The sequence below is a fragment of the Numida meleagris genome, chromosome 1, assembly GCF_002078875.1.
Source record: "Numida meleagris isolate 19003 breed g44 Domestic line chromosome 1, NumMel1.0, whole genome shotgun sequence".
NCBI classification, from domain to species: Eukaryota; Metazoa; Chordata; class Aves; order Galliformes; family Numididae; genus Numida; species Numida meleagris.
Genome location: NC_034409.1, coordinates 22,750,727 through 22,765,607, shown reverse-complemented (window position 1 = coordinate 22,765,607; position 14,881 = coordinate 22,750,727). Strand labels below are relative to the sequence as shown.

At 39.1% G+C, this 14,881-nt stretch overlaps 1 protein-coding gene across 12 annotated transcripts in view; it reads right to left on the bottom strand.

Moving 5' to 3' along the window:
• The window catches only part of CADPS2 (calcium dependent secretion activator 2), a 318,188-nt gene that overhangs the window by 157,238 nt on the left and 146,069 nt on the right, over positions 1-14,881 (bottom strand). For all 12 annotated transcript variants that reach the window (XR_002434478.1, XM_021384806.1, XM_021384801.1 and 9 more), the window contains one exon: positions 3,821-3,932. Coding sequence is in view for 11 of the 12 variants with exons in the window: in XM_021384806.1 (XP_021240481.1) it covers positions 3,821-3,932 (112 nt within the window). In the remaining variant the exon portion in view is untranslated. The remainder of the gene's footprint in view (positions 1-3,820; positions 3,933-14,881) is intronic.

Sequence of the window (14,881 nt, the reverse complement as noted above, 5' to 3'; positions counted from 1 at the left end):
CCAAACTCTCCTTCTTCATGCATCCTCATCTGTTACACGTACAAATGCAAACATTTCTATCATTTCTGCCTTTTTTATTTGTATGCATAATTTCTGAAGCAGCCAGATCACAGGGACACACATTTCAAAGATACTTGATTAATTTCCGAACATTTCCTGATTAGAACAAACTTAGCCCCAGAGACACAGCCTGTCTCATTTCTGGAAGTTAAATTCAGTGTCCCTTGGATGCTGAGGTATGTACAATCACAGCAACAGACTGTGACCATAGAAGCTCATGTTCTGTCAAACTCAGATCCAAATAACATCTTTTCCTTTCCTGTCCAACACATTTCCCCATTTTTTTGTGTGTTAACAGAAAACAGAGCTTCGCTAGCCAGCCTCCAGTTTCTGTGGAACAAAGACTGAAGTTTTACTTTTTATTTAAAGACACTCAAAGCAGTCAGCAGGGAGCAAGAAAAACATCCCCTAACAAGCAAAGTCATCTCTTGGCACTCACAAATGGATTTACTTTATTTTTCAGAAGAAGAGAGCGATGAAGATGCGACAAGTCAGTGTCAGTGTCGGACAAGAACTACCTCCTGTTGGTTAAGCACATCTTAAATGCCTTGAAAGGAGATGTGAAACACAGGTAACAACACCCTTCTCTCACTCAGTGCTCATCTGGCAACTTCTGCAGCAGGTGTCAAGTAGCCTCTAGTTTTTATATTCTATATGTCTATATTTCATACCCTTTTCTGAGAATAAAGCTGTAAGCATGGGCTCCCCTTTTCACTAAAAGCAGGAGCCTGCTTCCCTCCCACTCCAACACCTCCGGAAATCAGCAGCACCTTCTCAAACTGAGGATCTGTTGTGCTGACATCAGGGTCTACGCTGAAGTTAATGAGTGTGAGAGACAGCCATCACCTGGAGCAGAGCACAGGGAAAACTTCTCTTCTGCAGTTCTGGGAAAATCCATCACTGGCTCCACATTTCACACCTGAGATTTATTTGCATAAAAAGCTAGTTTCTTGATGCCAGAACAAACCCTTTGTACCTGATGGAAGTTTAAATTTCAAATCATGTACTTTGATGCCACCTTCTATTTCTAGTTATAGATTAAACAGAACAAAACCTTCAACAATAACTGCAGGGTGTGAGGAACGCAAACTTCAATACTGCAGAAAAGCAGTATCAGGTCAAGACACGTGCTTTGAAGAAAGTACTTGAGAAATGAGAATTAATGTCCACAGCAAGCCTACCTCAGGAATGGCAGGTTTTAGTTGAATTTTTAAGTACAGAAAATATGCCAATGAAAGAATCTTTAGGCCTTTTCTGAGCAGAAATAACCTAGCTGTACTCCAGCAAATCCCCACAGTGTACTGACCAGACAAGAAGTTGACAAACTTTATTACAAAAACTATGCTTATCCAGAGGGATCTGGCATCTTTTTAAAGGCCGCCTGAATTTAAATCTAAGGAAAAAATCTTTTACAGTGAGGGTAGTGAGGCACTGGAGCAGGTTGCTCAGAGAAGTGGTGGATGCCCCATCCCTACAGGCACTCAAGGCCAGGTTGGAAGGGGCCCTGGCAGCCTGAGCTGGTGGATGGCAGCCCTGCCTGTGGTAAGGGGTTGGGACTGGGTGGGCTTTGAGGCCCAAACCATTCTGTAATTCTATGATGTGGTCACTGTGAGAGGTTTGTCTCTTACTGACTGGCAGAGCCAGCTGTAGTGCTTTGGCAAAGCTGCAGATGTATGTAAGGAAAAGTGTATACATAACTGGAAGGAGAAAGTAGACTCTTCACAGCTTATGTCTGTAGACTGTGTAAGCACAAGCATACAGCCTCTTTTATACTACAGAGAACAGCAGCATGCTGAGTGCGTCTCCACTGTACTCTAAAGGTGAATAAAGTATTTTAGAAGGTATGGAGGCTGAACATTTTCCATAAATCAGGAACTGATTATAAAATGTAAAATTAGTATCTAAGTATCTCTCAGGTACTTCTGCTTGCTTTGCCCAATATCAGAACAAACTTTAATGCAAGGGAATGGAGGGTATTGGCCCCTTATCCTTTGTGACAGATGAAAAAAAGCACCAAAAAGCAATTATCTTAATTGCCTAATTCTGGTAAAAAAAGCCAAACCTCGGAGCACATGCTAAAAGCAGGCAGATGTTGTGCTGAAGAACAGGAATGTAAGAATCAGAAACAGAAACAGATTACTCTTTTCTCCCTCACCATTTGTATGTCTTGCTGGATGTCCAGGGAAACTGGCTCAGATTCCAACAGCAGGGCAGTGAGCTTAGCCTCCCACAATAACCTATTTTTTTAATTCTCTTTCCCTTTGTCACCCCTACCAAGAAAGGAGAGTTAGGATCTTCTTTAAAACACTTTGAACAGCTGACAAATACAGACGTGTCAGAAGGGCAGGAGTGGGAAGAAAGACGAGGTGGGCGAAGAAAAAAAAAACCAACAAATAATCTGGGGCTATAGGACAGAGTTAAGGTGAAAGCTATATTCAGTGTTTCATATTTGAAACGTTTCAATTCTTTAAAATCATTTAAAACCTTTTGAACCTCCTGTTTCAGAAATTCCAATTAGCTGCAGTCTGATAAAGCAGACCAAAGCCTTTACCTGAACTTTGATTATTTAACACTGCAGAGCAACAGCATCCAGTTAATGCCTGTGGTTCTTCTTAGCTCCTTTATCCTGTTAATGCTGCTTCTCTTCTCTGACTCCTTGGCAATGATTACACTGGCCACAGTTCCCAATGGCTACATATTCTCTTCTTTGCTGCCCTGCACCTTTGCACTGACTTTTCTTTTGCTTCTTTGAAAAGACTGAGCAGGCAGGGGCAAAAAAGGAACTTCTCTATGGTTAACAACACTACGGAGACCCCTCAGCCGTCCCTTTCAGCATCCACTCCCCGTCTCTGTTAATAGCTCTCAGTCCAAGTATCACTGATCCTGATCTGCTCAGCTGCAACCTCCTTCACCAAGTAACCTTGGAGGTCTCTCAGAAAGACATGAGAGGAGGCAAGGAAAGGTAATACTGAGGATACAGCCATGACCTTAAAATAGGTGTGGAAATATAAACGAATGTGTAGGAGCACAGATTCTTACACGTCTCTCTGCAGTATGAAGATACTAAGGGGAAAGAGCTCTGCTCTTCCTTACAAGCCTTCTTTGCTTAAATGAGAACCAGCCATGACTCTGCAGAATTGTGTTAAAACGTGCGTCCCCCTTGTGTCAGAGTGGAGAATTTCAAAAGGAGATGGGAGGGAGATTGGCGGATCGTCTCTAGCTCATTCATTCCCTCCTCCTCTTTATATGATACATAGTGTTCTCCAACACCTGATTTTGGTCTAAGAAGGATAAATGATCCTGTCAAGATAAGGAAAATGGGAAAAGGGAAGCTAAAACTGTATAATAGTGGGAACTCTTATTTTAGTCCAACATTACCTCCGTCATTCCTCCCCCTACATCATTCCACCAGTTTACACCTTGTTCCCTTCCCCAGTTGTTTTATATTCTCGTTACATGCCAAGTCTCTCTCTCTCTCCACTCTTAATCTGAATAGTTAAAGTAGTTTAGGTAACCTGGAATTTTTTTAAAAAGAGGTTTTAAGGCAAGGAAAAGCACAATGAATCCACAATGCAAACTTCTGAAGCATAATCCAGGTCAATGTACCAAGTTTTGAAGATTGAGAATAATCACCATTAACTGGAAAAGCAGAAGAAATGCTATACTGAATACCTTATGCCATTTTATTGTATGTTTTACCAACATTCACATTTCTACACATAATTTCTCACATATTTCACACTTCTGCAATAATACTCACTCTTCCGAGTTCTTTATCTTCAAGTGCCAAAACCCCAGTGCTTTCTGTAAAGAGTTTCACTTTGACAACAGGCCGAGGATGAGTAGTGGTGAAATCTCCTTGAGTTCCCCATCTACAATAAATAAAAGGACAGAATTTAAACAGGGCAGAGGAAATGTGATAGGACTGTAATCTTTCAAACAGAACACACATTAATGCACTCCTAGAACATAGTTTCCAAACTTCTGGGGAAGAGAGAGAGAAAAAAAAGGTAATTCTTAAGCATCAGATACTAAATATTTACGTGGAATTGATTTTTCTTTGTAATAAGACAAATCAGAGTTTTTATGTATGGCATTTGTCATCAAAAATCAGCTATGAATTTTTTAATGGCAAAACTCACCCAAGAACTGAAATTGTATGCTCACAGGGGAAAACAACCAAGTAAGGGAGCAATAAAAGTTTTCCTGCTAAATATATTATGTTCAGTACCTTGAATAAGAAAATCAAACTTATTCAGAAAAGTGTCAGGTTTTGATTTTCAAAAAAGAAACCCACCCACATACATGCTTGATTTTAGTTAAATGGACTATGCAGAAAATAAGAGATTTGAACATAGGAAAACCTAACGTTTCATGTGATATCGCAGTTTAGTACAGGACTGTAGGGGAAAAAAAAAGTAAACACCAATCCAAACCTTGGAAAATTGTTGGATAAATTGTTATTTATCAGAGCAACTATAACTGCAAGATAATTGCAGCCAGAAGGCTTCATAGCTTTGGAGAAGCTTAATTAGGCAGACAAACTTATAGTTGGGAATCTTATCTCAGCTGGTTTTACTCTGCTCTGTGCCAGTGGTACAAAAACCAGAAAGGCATATGAATTAGATTGCAACCTCCTCTGACAAAGTAATCCATTTTCCTACAGAGTTGCAAGTTAATCATTGATTATAGTAATTCTGACTATGTTAGTAGGTGCAAACAAAACGCAAAACGTAAGTTCAGTTCCAGTTACTCTCCTTTTGTCTCCTACTACTTAACTTACTGTGATCATCAGAAACTGAAGAAATAAAGAAAATAGGTGATTGCACAAGTATACTCTATAAAAGGATATATATCACACAAGCTAAAATCTTACAGGACATCATTTGCAAAAAACCAATATTTTACTTTCAATGATAATTTATATGGACTCTCCATTCCTGGAAAATAAACGTACATTAGTAAACCTCCATGAAAGGGATCTAAAAGGTAAAAGAGAAACTTTCAATTAATATGAGTTACATATTTCAAGACAAAATCTAGGAAGTAATACACAACAGAAACCAAAAGTTCTTAAGAAAGTGGCTGTTCTGTATAAACAAGTCCTACAGGTGGCTGAACAACAAAAGTGAGGTTCAGTGAAGATTAACTGAATCTCTCACTCTGCTCTGCCTTCTTTGCTTTGCCTCGACTAGATAGATATTTGCTCTCTGTGTTTGTGGTGGACATAGCCTTACTCTCAGCCAAAGTGCTAATTGAAAAATTGAAACAGGGACTCTGAAAAGAAAGTACCTTCCTTAGAGGGTGAAAACTTGTTTTGTGATCTGAAGATAGATTTTGTACTGGCAGGACAAGGTAATGCCTAGCACTGCTGCTCTTCCCCAAGGCAGTCCCAGGGGTTAGGTTTTGTCACAATACAGAAGTGAGATTTCCAAGGAGAAAGCACCCTCACAAAAGATGAGGTAGTGTCAATGGTTTACAGGCGTTCAGCCCAGTTCCTTGATGAATGGGACGGGGGACCCATGGGCCCACGCCCCGGGAAAAGGGGAAAAGGGTAAGGAGATGGCCCTGAGAGCAAAGAACAGCGGCAAAAATCTGAGGAGAAACAAACTAATTTACTAAATAAGATATCGGAATGCTAAACAACACACTATAATACAATATAGTTACAATTTAAGCTGATAAATCCAATACAGAGAGAGAGAATGTCCCAAAATCAAGGTAGGCCTTGCTCTACTACCGACGATAAGATGGCTGGAGAGCGAGGTGCTGCCAGGACGAGAGACGGGTGGAAAAAGGGACGAGGTCTCGTGATCTGCAAGTTTTTATCTTTTCCCTCTGGCCGGAAATGGTAACAGAGGAGCAAAGTACCTTGAGGAATGTAGTAGTCCTTCTCTTCTGAGAACCAGGTACATTCACTACATGATGTTATGATGTGGAATACCAATAACTGAAAATCATAAAACCATGACAGGTAGTCTCCCCCAAGACCCCATCATCCAGGAATAATACTGCCTTGCAATCTCAAACACCATCTAAGCATGTAGTTGCTGCACTCTCAAAGAGCATGGGGACTAGGGTATATTTACCCCTGAACCCTCTGGAACTGCCCACACTACAATGGACAGGACCTCCTAAATAATTAAAGACAAATATTTTCCTATAAAAACCCAACAAATAAACAAGCAAAAAAACCCACAAACACAAGAGCTTCTCTACAAAGATCTAGTGCTAGTAATAACTCACAGATGGAAGTAAAGAAATCGGAAGAATCACCACCTTCAAATACGATCACTGTCCTTGACTGACATATTTTTCCCACACCTTTTTCCATCTACAGCAGGGAATGAAAATCCTTGGCTGAAAAGCAATGGTCTGGATCAATTCATAAAGCTTAGTGTTCATAGTGGAAATATTCCATGCACTAATCCTGTGCTCCTTGCTGATCAGGACTTTAGCTAAGTCTCACAGCCTCTTATGTCTATCCCTTTGGAAGTGAATTACCCAGTAAAGCAGACGGTCACAGTTTTCTGCCTCCTAGACTTTTGCAGCATGCCTCAAGAACTAGCACTCAAGCAAACATGTTCTGTTGGAAAAGGCAAACCCAAGTCTGTATTCTTTAGCCTTATGGCTAAAGCACTTTCTTTTCTATTTTAATTTTCAACTGCCAATATCAAAGCAAACATATACAAGGCTCACAGATCATCTCCCTTATGATTCCCTGTGGATTACCACTACCCAAGCCTTGTTTCTTTGGAGCTTTCATACCATTTGAAATCAGATGTTGAGAGAAAGAACCCCCAACAGAAGTGGCAACATGTTCATTTTAGTCTGCTGCTACCAAGAATAATCAAGGGTATGAGAGATTCAATAGTCTAAACAGAAACAGAGTTTATCTATAAAACCAATAAAAATTGATTTACTCGATCACTTGTAATGGTACTGTAAAATTCTGTAATTTTCTTTTCCCTACTTTTGGCTATTTATTCCATAACTACATGCTTGTAAAGCAGCTGTTAAATTTAATGGTGGAAAAAAGGCTAGGAGGATACCTAATTGCTCATGTAATCAATATCCAAACAGTAATTAGTATGATGCAAATCCTGATCACCATTACTACAGGTTTTTATTTCAATTTATAGATTCTATGTGTTAATATCATTATGTCCACTTGGTTCCTCAAAAAATTAACAATTTTCTTCCAAAACACATTTGTCTTCTGTTAAATGCATTTGTTAATAATAACTGAAATGTTAATATTTCCTGCTCTCACTTCTGCTTCATTTCATTGGAGTTGCTGTCATGGAACATTTCCTTTAAAAGCATAGCTGCTCAGTATAGGCAGGCAAATATGTAATTTTTCTTTTAATGTAAGGGTTGCACCATGATATTTTCCTTGAGAAAGACACAGTGATATTTGTAAGACTGAATAATTTCAGCTGTTTAACTGAACAACTTTAATTTTTTTTTAAATAAGAGCCAGCAATGTGCCCTGTGGAATTGGAGCACAAGATGAAGAAGAAATACTTTTCTATGTATTTTAATTTTCATTGGCAACAGCTGTAAAACATCTTCTGTAAGAAAGCAAATTCTAAGCTGACCTATACTTTTCATACAGAGAAGAAGGTGAGCCTGAAGATTCTAACTTGGCTTTTTGTAAAAACAAAATATGGAAATCAAATGTGCCGTTCTGATCTCATTTGAGACAAATTCTCTTGCAGAATATTTATTTCAAGTTTGCTCTATTATGCAGATACTGAACTGTGGCAGAAAGAACAAAAAAAAAACAAGAACAGGCAAATCCATCTATTTTCTAAAATTGCTATTTTTGGCAAGAAGTACATTTTTAATAATTCTTTAATAATTATTAATGTAACAGAAACATCTAATGCTTCTGTATTTGTACTAGCATATAATTTTACCACCAAATATCAGTAAATGCTGGTAGCAGCAAATCAGCCACTTTTACAGATTCAGAGAAGCTGACAAGTTATGAATGTTTGTCCAATGATTTTTGGAAACATGAATGATTTGGGGGCTGATGTGACTACATGGGAAGCTAAAAACTTTTGCCAAAATCACACAAATGTGAATTTCATTCACTATTCATATTCATTTAAAAACATTCCCATTATTGCCTTTTTTTTTAAATCTTGCTAGAAATATATCCAGAAGATGCAATAAGTTTGGCACTAAATGTTGCAGTGTCTCCCACTGCATTGTCAGCTGCATCATGTGTAACATACCCAGCAAAAAAAATCCCACCTCTTCAGGCTCAGGTTTTGCTACGTTATTTTCTTTTGTACTCATCATTTGTCTGGTTTCACCTTCTTATTCTCTTTACTGCAGAGAGTGGAATTATTTGATGTTTGATCATCTTTAAGCACAAGTCACATTTTTTTCATGACTGGTGTCAGAGGTACGCAGCGCAGATATCATAATTGGTGACAGAGCCAAAGTTCATTTCCCTTCACTGCAAAATAGCCTGGATAATCCCTCTCCCAGCAAGGAGCTGATGTTTATATCAGGTGAAGTTACATCGCTGTGTCACAGAACCCATTCATCTTCAAAACTATTTCATTTCAGAGCACATTCTGTACCCTGGAAACTGCAACAATTTTCTCTCTCAGCTTTTCCACTCTAATCTGTTAGTCAAAACTTTTCTTTATTAGACCTTAAATCTCCAGTCTTACATTGGAATGAATATTATAAAATTTATTATTCTAAGCAAACATCGAGAAATTTTATTTTTGCAAACATGGAACATTTTCTCTCTAGCAAAATATCAAGTCTAAAGAATTTTGCACCATCAGGCTCTGGCTTTCCACAGCAATTGCTGAGGAATTCCTCAGCATTATTGAAACTAAAAGGAGTGTATTGGTCTCCCTCGTGATTCCTTTTCAGATTTGATTCACGGTTTAAATACACTGCATAAATCTACCTTGAAAGATTTGTTCATCATTCATTATATCATTTTGTGAGGTTTCCTTGAAGAGTTTTCTCATTCCCTGTCTGTCAAGGGGACGTGCTACTGAGTTGGAATGCACAATACAGCCCACCTGAGCCAGACTGTGAGCAGCAGAGTGCTCCGTGTGGCAAGGAATATTTGGAACCACTTATCCAGGCTCATCTCAAAGCTGGTCTGAAAATACTATGTGCAGGTTTTCCTCATGTGCCCATGTCTCACCTGCTTCCAGGATCTATACTGACTTGGATGCTTCTGTATTGCTGGGAAAGGGTAGAGAAACAGGTATACGCAATCTTCAGGTTAGAAAATGTAGTTCAGAGTACAAGAGGTAAGCTGAAAGGTCTGGATGGAGAACAGTGGGACAGAGACTCCAGCTCCTCTCTGTCACATCTGGCAGCACTGATCTTTACATCTACACATCGTATGTCCAGGTCAGACAAACTTTATATTGTTAGAAAGTATTAAAAATAATATTAAAAAAATGGGTGATATTCTGTTATTCGGGTGAACATGGAATTCACAAAGTGCTGTACATTATCAGCTACCACTGCATATATACTGCATCTATAACTGCACAGAGAGGGAGAAAATGGGAGAGAGCAAGCCAGCAGCTGTGCCAGTAGTGCGAGATACCCCGCAGCCATCTGACAATAACTCTTTAACGAGGAGGGTCCATGCAGCCAAACAGTGAGTTAAATCCATACTTATCTGATTCTGGCTTTTCTTACTGAGAGTCCCAAAGAGAATATTAGTTGGCTCTAATTGCTGCTAGTTTTTCTCCACTAATAATTGGACAAATATTGTGCACGTTTCTTTTTCTGTTAGCACAGAAACACCTATCTGTTTGGCACTGATTGATGCCTGGATACTACAATAGAAATCACAGCTTTAACAGGTGTCTCATATAACTCCATGACATGTTTTTTTATCTTTTGCACATCTTAGAATATAATACAAACATTCCACATTCTCCCTTTCATGGAATTTATTGAAAAGGTCTTTGAAATACTAATGCAGACATGATGGAATTTTACTATAAAGCACCAAGGATTTAATACAGTAATGAATATTTCTTATATGCAACAAAATTATTTTATTCATTGTATATTTATGTATACATTCTCCCTTACATCAGCGGGATTTGGAGTGCACATTTGAAACCACAAGGAGAAGAGTTTGTCTATTCTTACCATTCTATAATGCTTATGACACTGTTCAGATTGCAAATACTCTTCTTGGAAAAAAAAAAACCCTACCTTTTATTATTTCTCTACTTGAAGACTACACATTTATTTTGATGAAAGTGCAAGGAGAATAATTTCCAGCATCAGAGCCAGTACATTAAATTGCAGCTGAAAGGCAATGCATTAAGCAGGTTCTAAACAAATCATAATGTCCTTTTAAAGTACAGGCACAAACACAACTTGTGCGCAGGAAACTAAACTGCGGGCTTTGTCAAGTATCTCAGATATTCATAACTAATCTCATCTAATCTTTTACATGTCTTGTCTCTGCTCTTCCCTGTATTGCTGTGATTCCACAATTTTATGGAGAAATCTCATTGAGAGCTACAGATTCATTGTTTTATGATCCCCGCTACAGGAACAGTGATACATTCCCTAAATACTCTTAAGTCTGTCATCTAGTGAAGGGGCATTACTACTGCAATGCTGCAATGGCTTTAACTCTGAGATTTACATCAAAATCTTCCTAAAACTATAAAACATAGATATAAGAAACATTAATTGTTCTAGAGAGATGTATAGCAAAAGGAAGGAGAAACTAAGAAAAACGAGGCACTTAGGTCCACGGATGGAAAATTATATTATTGCCTTTAAGTATCATTGATTTCACCTACACAAGACTTACACTAAAGTTCCTTTGTTTTTCTTTTTCTTTTTTAAACAAACGAACAAACAAAAAAAAGTTGCATTTGAGGTATTTCTATGTAGATGTCTACACCAGAAAAACAGTCCAACTTTAATGTGTCCAGCAAGTCCAACCTTTACCATCCTAACCCCACAGTGGATGGACCTTTCCTGTTCCTTGTAGTAGCAATAGCTACTTAGTCTTTCTAAAACCAGAAATACAATGCTTTCTCCTTCACCATCACTGCAGCAGCAGCCACCACATCTAAAATTCACCTCCTGGTATTCATATAGTCAGGTAAGGTGAGTGCTGTTGCTATCAACAGGTAGACCATGTATGTATAGCAGAAGAGAACAACCATAGCTGGGAGACCATCATCTCCCAACTTAAATCATAACTTACACAGCTTAAATCCCCTTCCTCTGCTGTGACAGAGGTTCATGAAAGACTTGGACAACTTTTTTACCTTAAGATGTAATTAACTATACCCAGAGATGTCCAGGTGTAATCTGCAATACCTCAGTTGTATTTCTCTGCTTTTCAACCTTTTGCATCTTGGGAACTATTAAGTGAGCACACAGGCTTTTAGAAACCCAGACCAAGACATCTGTTCACCACTTCCCATAGAGAAAAGTTGTGTATATAAAATGTGCACACAGTGTTCTAAGAATTTGTAATTCAATTCCTGAATGCATTGTCTAGGCACCATCTTATACAGCCACTGACAAACTGAATATTTTTTTTTTCTCTAGGAATTCAGACTTAAAGACTTTTAAGCTGGTGCAGTTAGAAAACACTGACAACCCTTCCCAGAACTCAGCTTTGAAGAGCTGAAAGCACAAAATCTGGTCCTTATCTAGGCAAAAGCAAGGATACCTTGTTTTCATGGTATTGCAAAGCTCCTTTATATAATCAGAGCAACATGAATAAGAAAAAAAGTAATCTTATCATCTGGAATTTTTTTCACAGCTTGCTTTTGGTAAAAATAATAACTATTTAAAATAAGGGAATTAACAGAGCTCAAAATTACTAACAATTTATCAGAGAGCTAATAACAAGTTAGACACAATCCCATATTTCTTTTTAAACATAGAATATTAATAATATCTGAAAAAAATAATTTGCAAAAATTAAAATGACAACACTGTCATATTTTTTCTTTAAAGTAGAAAAGTGTCCAATACATAACAGAAAAGAAAAACAGAGAGGAGCATTATACATTACAAGCAACAAAGTGCACATGTTGCTCCAAAAGTAATGCCTCCTATTTATTTCCGTGGAAACTACAACAGATGCAAAGAGTACAATAACACTATTTGATGGTGCAAATTCTCAGTTACAAAATGCTATTCTTCAGCATAGTCACCACCAGTAGCCATGTATTTTCACCAGCAATGAAAAAGAGCCTGCATGCTGTGCTAGTCAAAATCTGCATCAATGAAGGTGACCCACTGTTTCACAGCTTCCATGACAGTATCATTGCTAGGAAAATGTTGCCTATGCAGTTCCTCTTTCATTGGCCCAGACAGGAAATTAGAAGACAACAAATCGGACTATACGGTGTGTGTGGTAGGACAGTCCAGCCAAGACTGGCAACATGCTTGACAGTCTATAAACCAGTATTGGGCCTGACTCTGGCCTAACTCTGAAAGTTTGAGCCTTCAGCTTAGTCAGCATCGTGATGTAGCGGTCAGAGTTGACAATATATCTGGGTTCCAGGAAATCTGAACGGATTTCTCCTTTCCTATCCCAAAAGACAGTGCACATCACTTTACCTGCTGAGGGCTGTGTCTCGAACTTTTTCTTTGATGGGGGAGTCACATGTTGCTACTCCATGGTGTGCTATTTTAACTCCAGCTCATAGTGGTGTTACCACGTCTCATCACCAGCAATAATGCAATCCAGGAAACTGTCACCTTCAGCCTCATATTGGTCCAATAGGTCCTGACAATCTTGCATGTGATGTTCTTTCTCCTCCGTTGTGAGCATCTGTGGGACCCACCTGGCACGTACTTTGCAATATTCCAACATTGCCACCAGTGTTTCCAATGCACTGAAGCTGATATTCTGCCCCATACACAGTTCCCTGTTTATAATCTGCCAATATGTGCAGATGAGCTGATCAAGATGATCTTCATTTGGTGGTGTGACAGCTGTACACTGCCATCCAGAACATGGCTTGTCTTTCACATCACTATCGCAACTGCTGAAACACAGCACCCACCTCCTTACTGTGCTCATATCCACTGCTTGGTCTTCATCAACGTCCAGGAAGCATTGATAAATGATGAGTGTCATTTTTCCACATGGAGGAATTCAATGACGCACCTTTTCTTCTTACACGCTTCCATGTCAGACACCATTTTGTCAGACTGCCCCTCTGCTGCCATCTGTCACATGACAACAACATGCAACAGAATACTGGTGGGAAGGTTCAGCCTCTACTGCCATACCACCAACATCATAAATTAGGAGGCATTACTTTCAAAGCAGCTCTCATAAAAGCTACATTGAAAACATTCTCCGGATTATAAAAATGGTAACAGTATACTCTGACACTATTTACAGAATGCTATCATGACAGGTATTTTCAAACAAACATAAAACTATGTGTAAATTATTACGTAGTCTTGCTTTTCCATCTCACTTTCAGTGCAGGCAACCAAGACAAGTCAGGATGGAGATTTTTAATGGTATGCAACAAGACTGGCACACTTCTGGGTGCTGGGAACCATTGTGTATATTGGTGTGAAGAATTAGTGAGAGGCATTAACTCCTGTCTCCCACGGAGTTTCAAACCCATCTAGGGACCGGTGATGGATGTAAAAGCAAAACATGCCCATTTATGATCTCAAAGTTTCTATATGTATATTTAGATATGCCTTGAAACAGAACAAAATGAATCCATCACAGCACTGCTAAAAGTTGCAAAGTCTATTTTGTAATGTTCTTTAGTAGTTGTGTGACACTCTAAACCTTCCAAACCTTGTACAAATGTTGATGCACTGTCAGCACTTGAAGCAGATAGATACTGTCATCTCAGTCTAAGGATTTGGGAAAGCAAATCACAAAATAGACTGACTTATCTGAGGCTGCACAGCCTATCAGGGAACACCCAGGAATCAAATCAGAAAATTTCAGTATTCCATCTGGCATTATACCACTTCTCCTTTATTCTGAAGCTCCTTTTATCCTCTTTGACTCCTACTGTTCTTATCAGCTGTCCACATTATTCTTCCTCTGTTTCTGTGCTACTCCTACTCTCGATCTGCTGGCATTGATTTCAAGCAGGCACACTAACCTGGACAATCACACTTTATATGCTAAGTAGTTATTCAGAAATTTCAAGATCTATAAATTTTCTTTCTACATCTGTAACAGTGTACCCCCCACCCCACAACCTGACCACTCACAGTTAACCCTGCTCAAGCAATGAGCGGTAAGTGGTAGCAATGGCTGCACCTGGCTCAGGCTGGACTCCGGGGAGACAACAAGACAATAGCCAGGGGCTAATGGAGCATGCTCCAAACAAAATATGGCTGATGTGCAGATAGAACTTTGAGTCAGTCACATTACCCCACAAATAGGGGTCAGCCCAGAGCCCACTGAGCTCTCCTGCACTGGTGTGGGCTACATGACAGGAGTAGGAGCACCTCTCAAGGTTGCTCCTCAAGGCTGAGAGATTCCTTACCCATGACAACACCTTGGTAAGAGACTAACAGCATGCTGAAACTTTGGTAAGTTGCATCTTGGATCGATTATGCACATAATGCTTTAGACATAAACCGCTGACCAAGTTTGAAACTAAGATTGAATCCAGCTGCACCCACACTGCTCTGAGGAGTCTAAAAAGCCATGGAGTCTGCTCTGAGTCTCAGGACTTAACTGGAGAGTCTTCCTGACAATTTTGTGTGACCGTGTCCTCTCTGCAGTAAGTAACTGAGTGTACTTGGCCACTGAATCTTGTTAAACTATTGACTTATT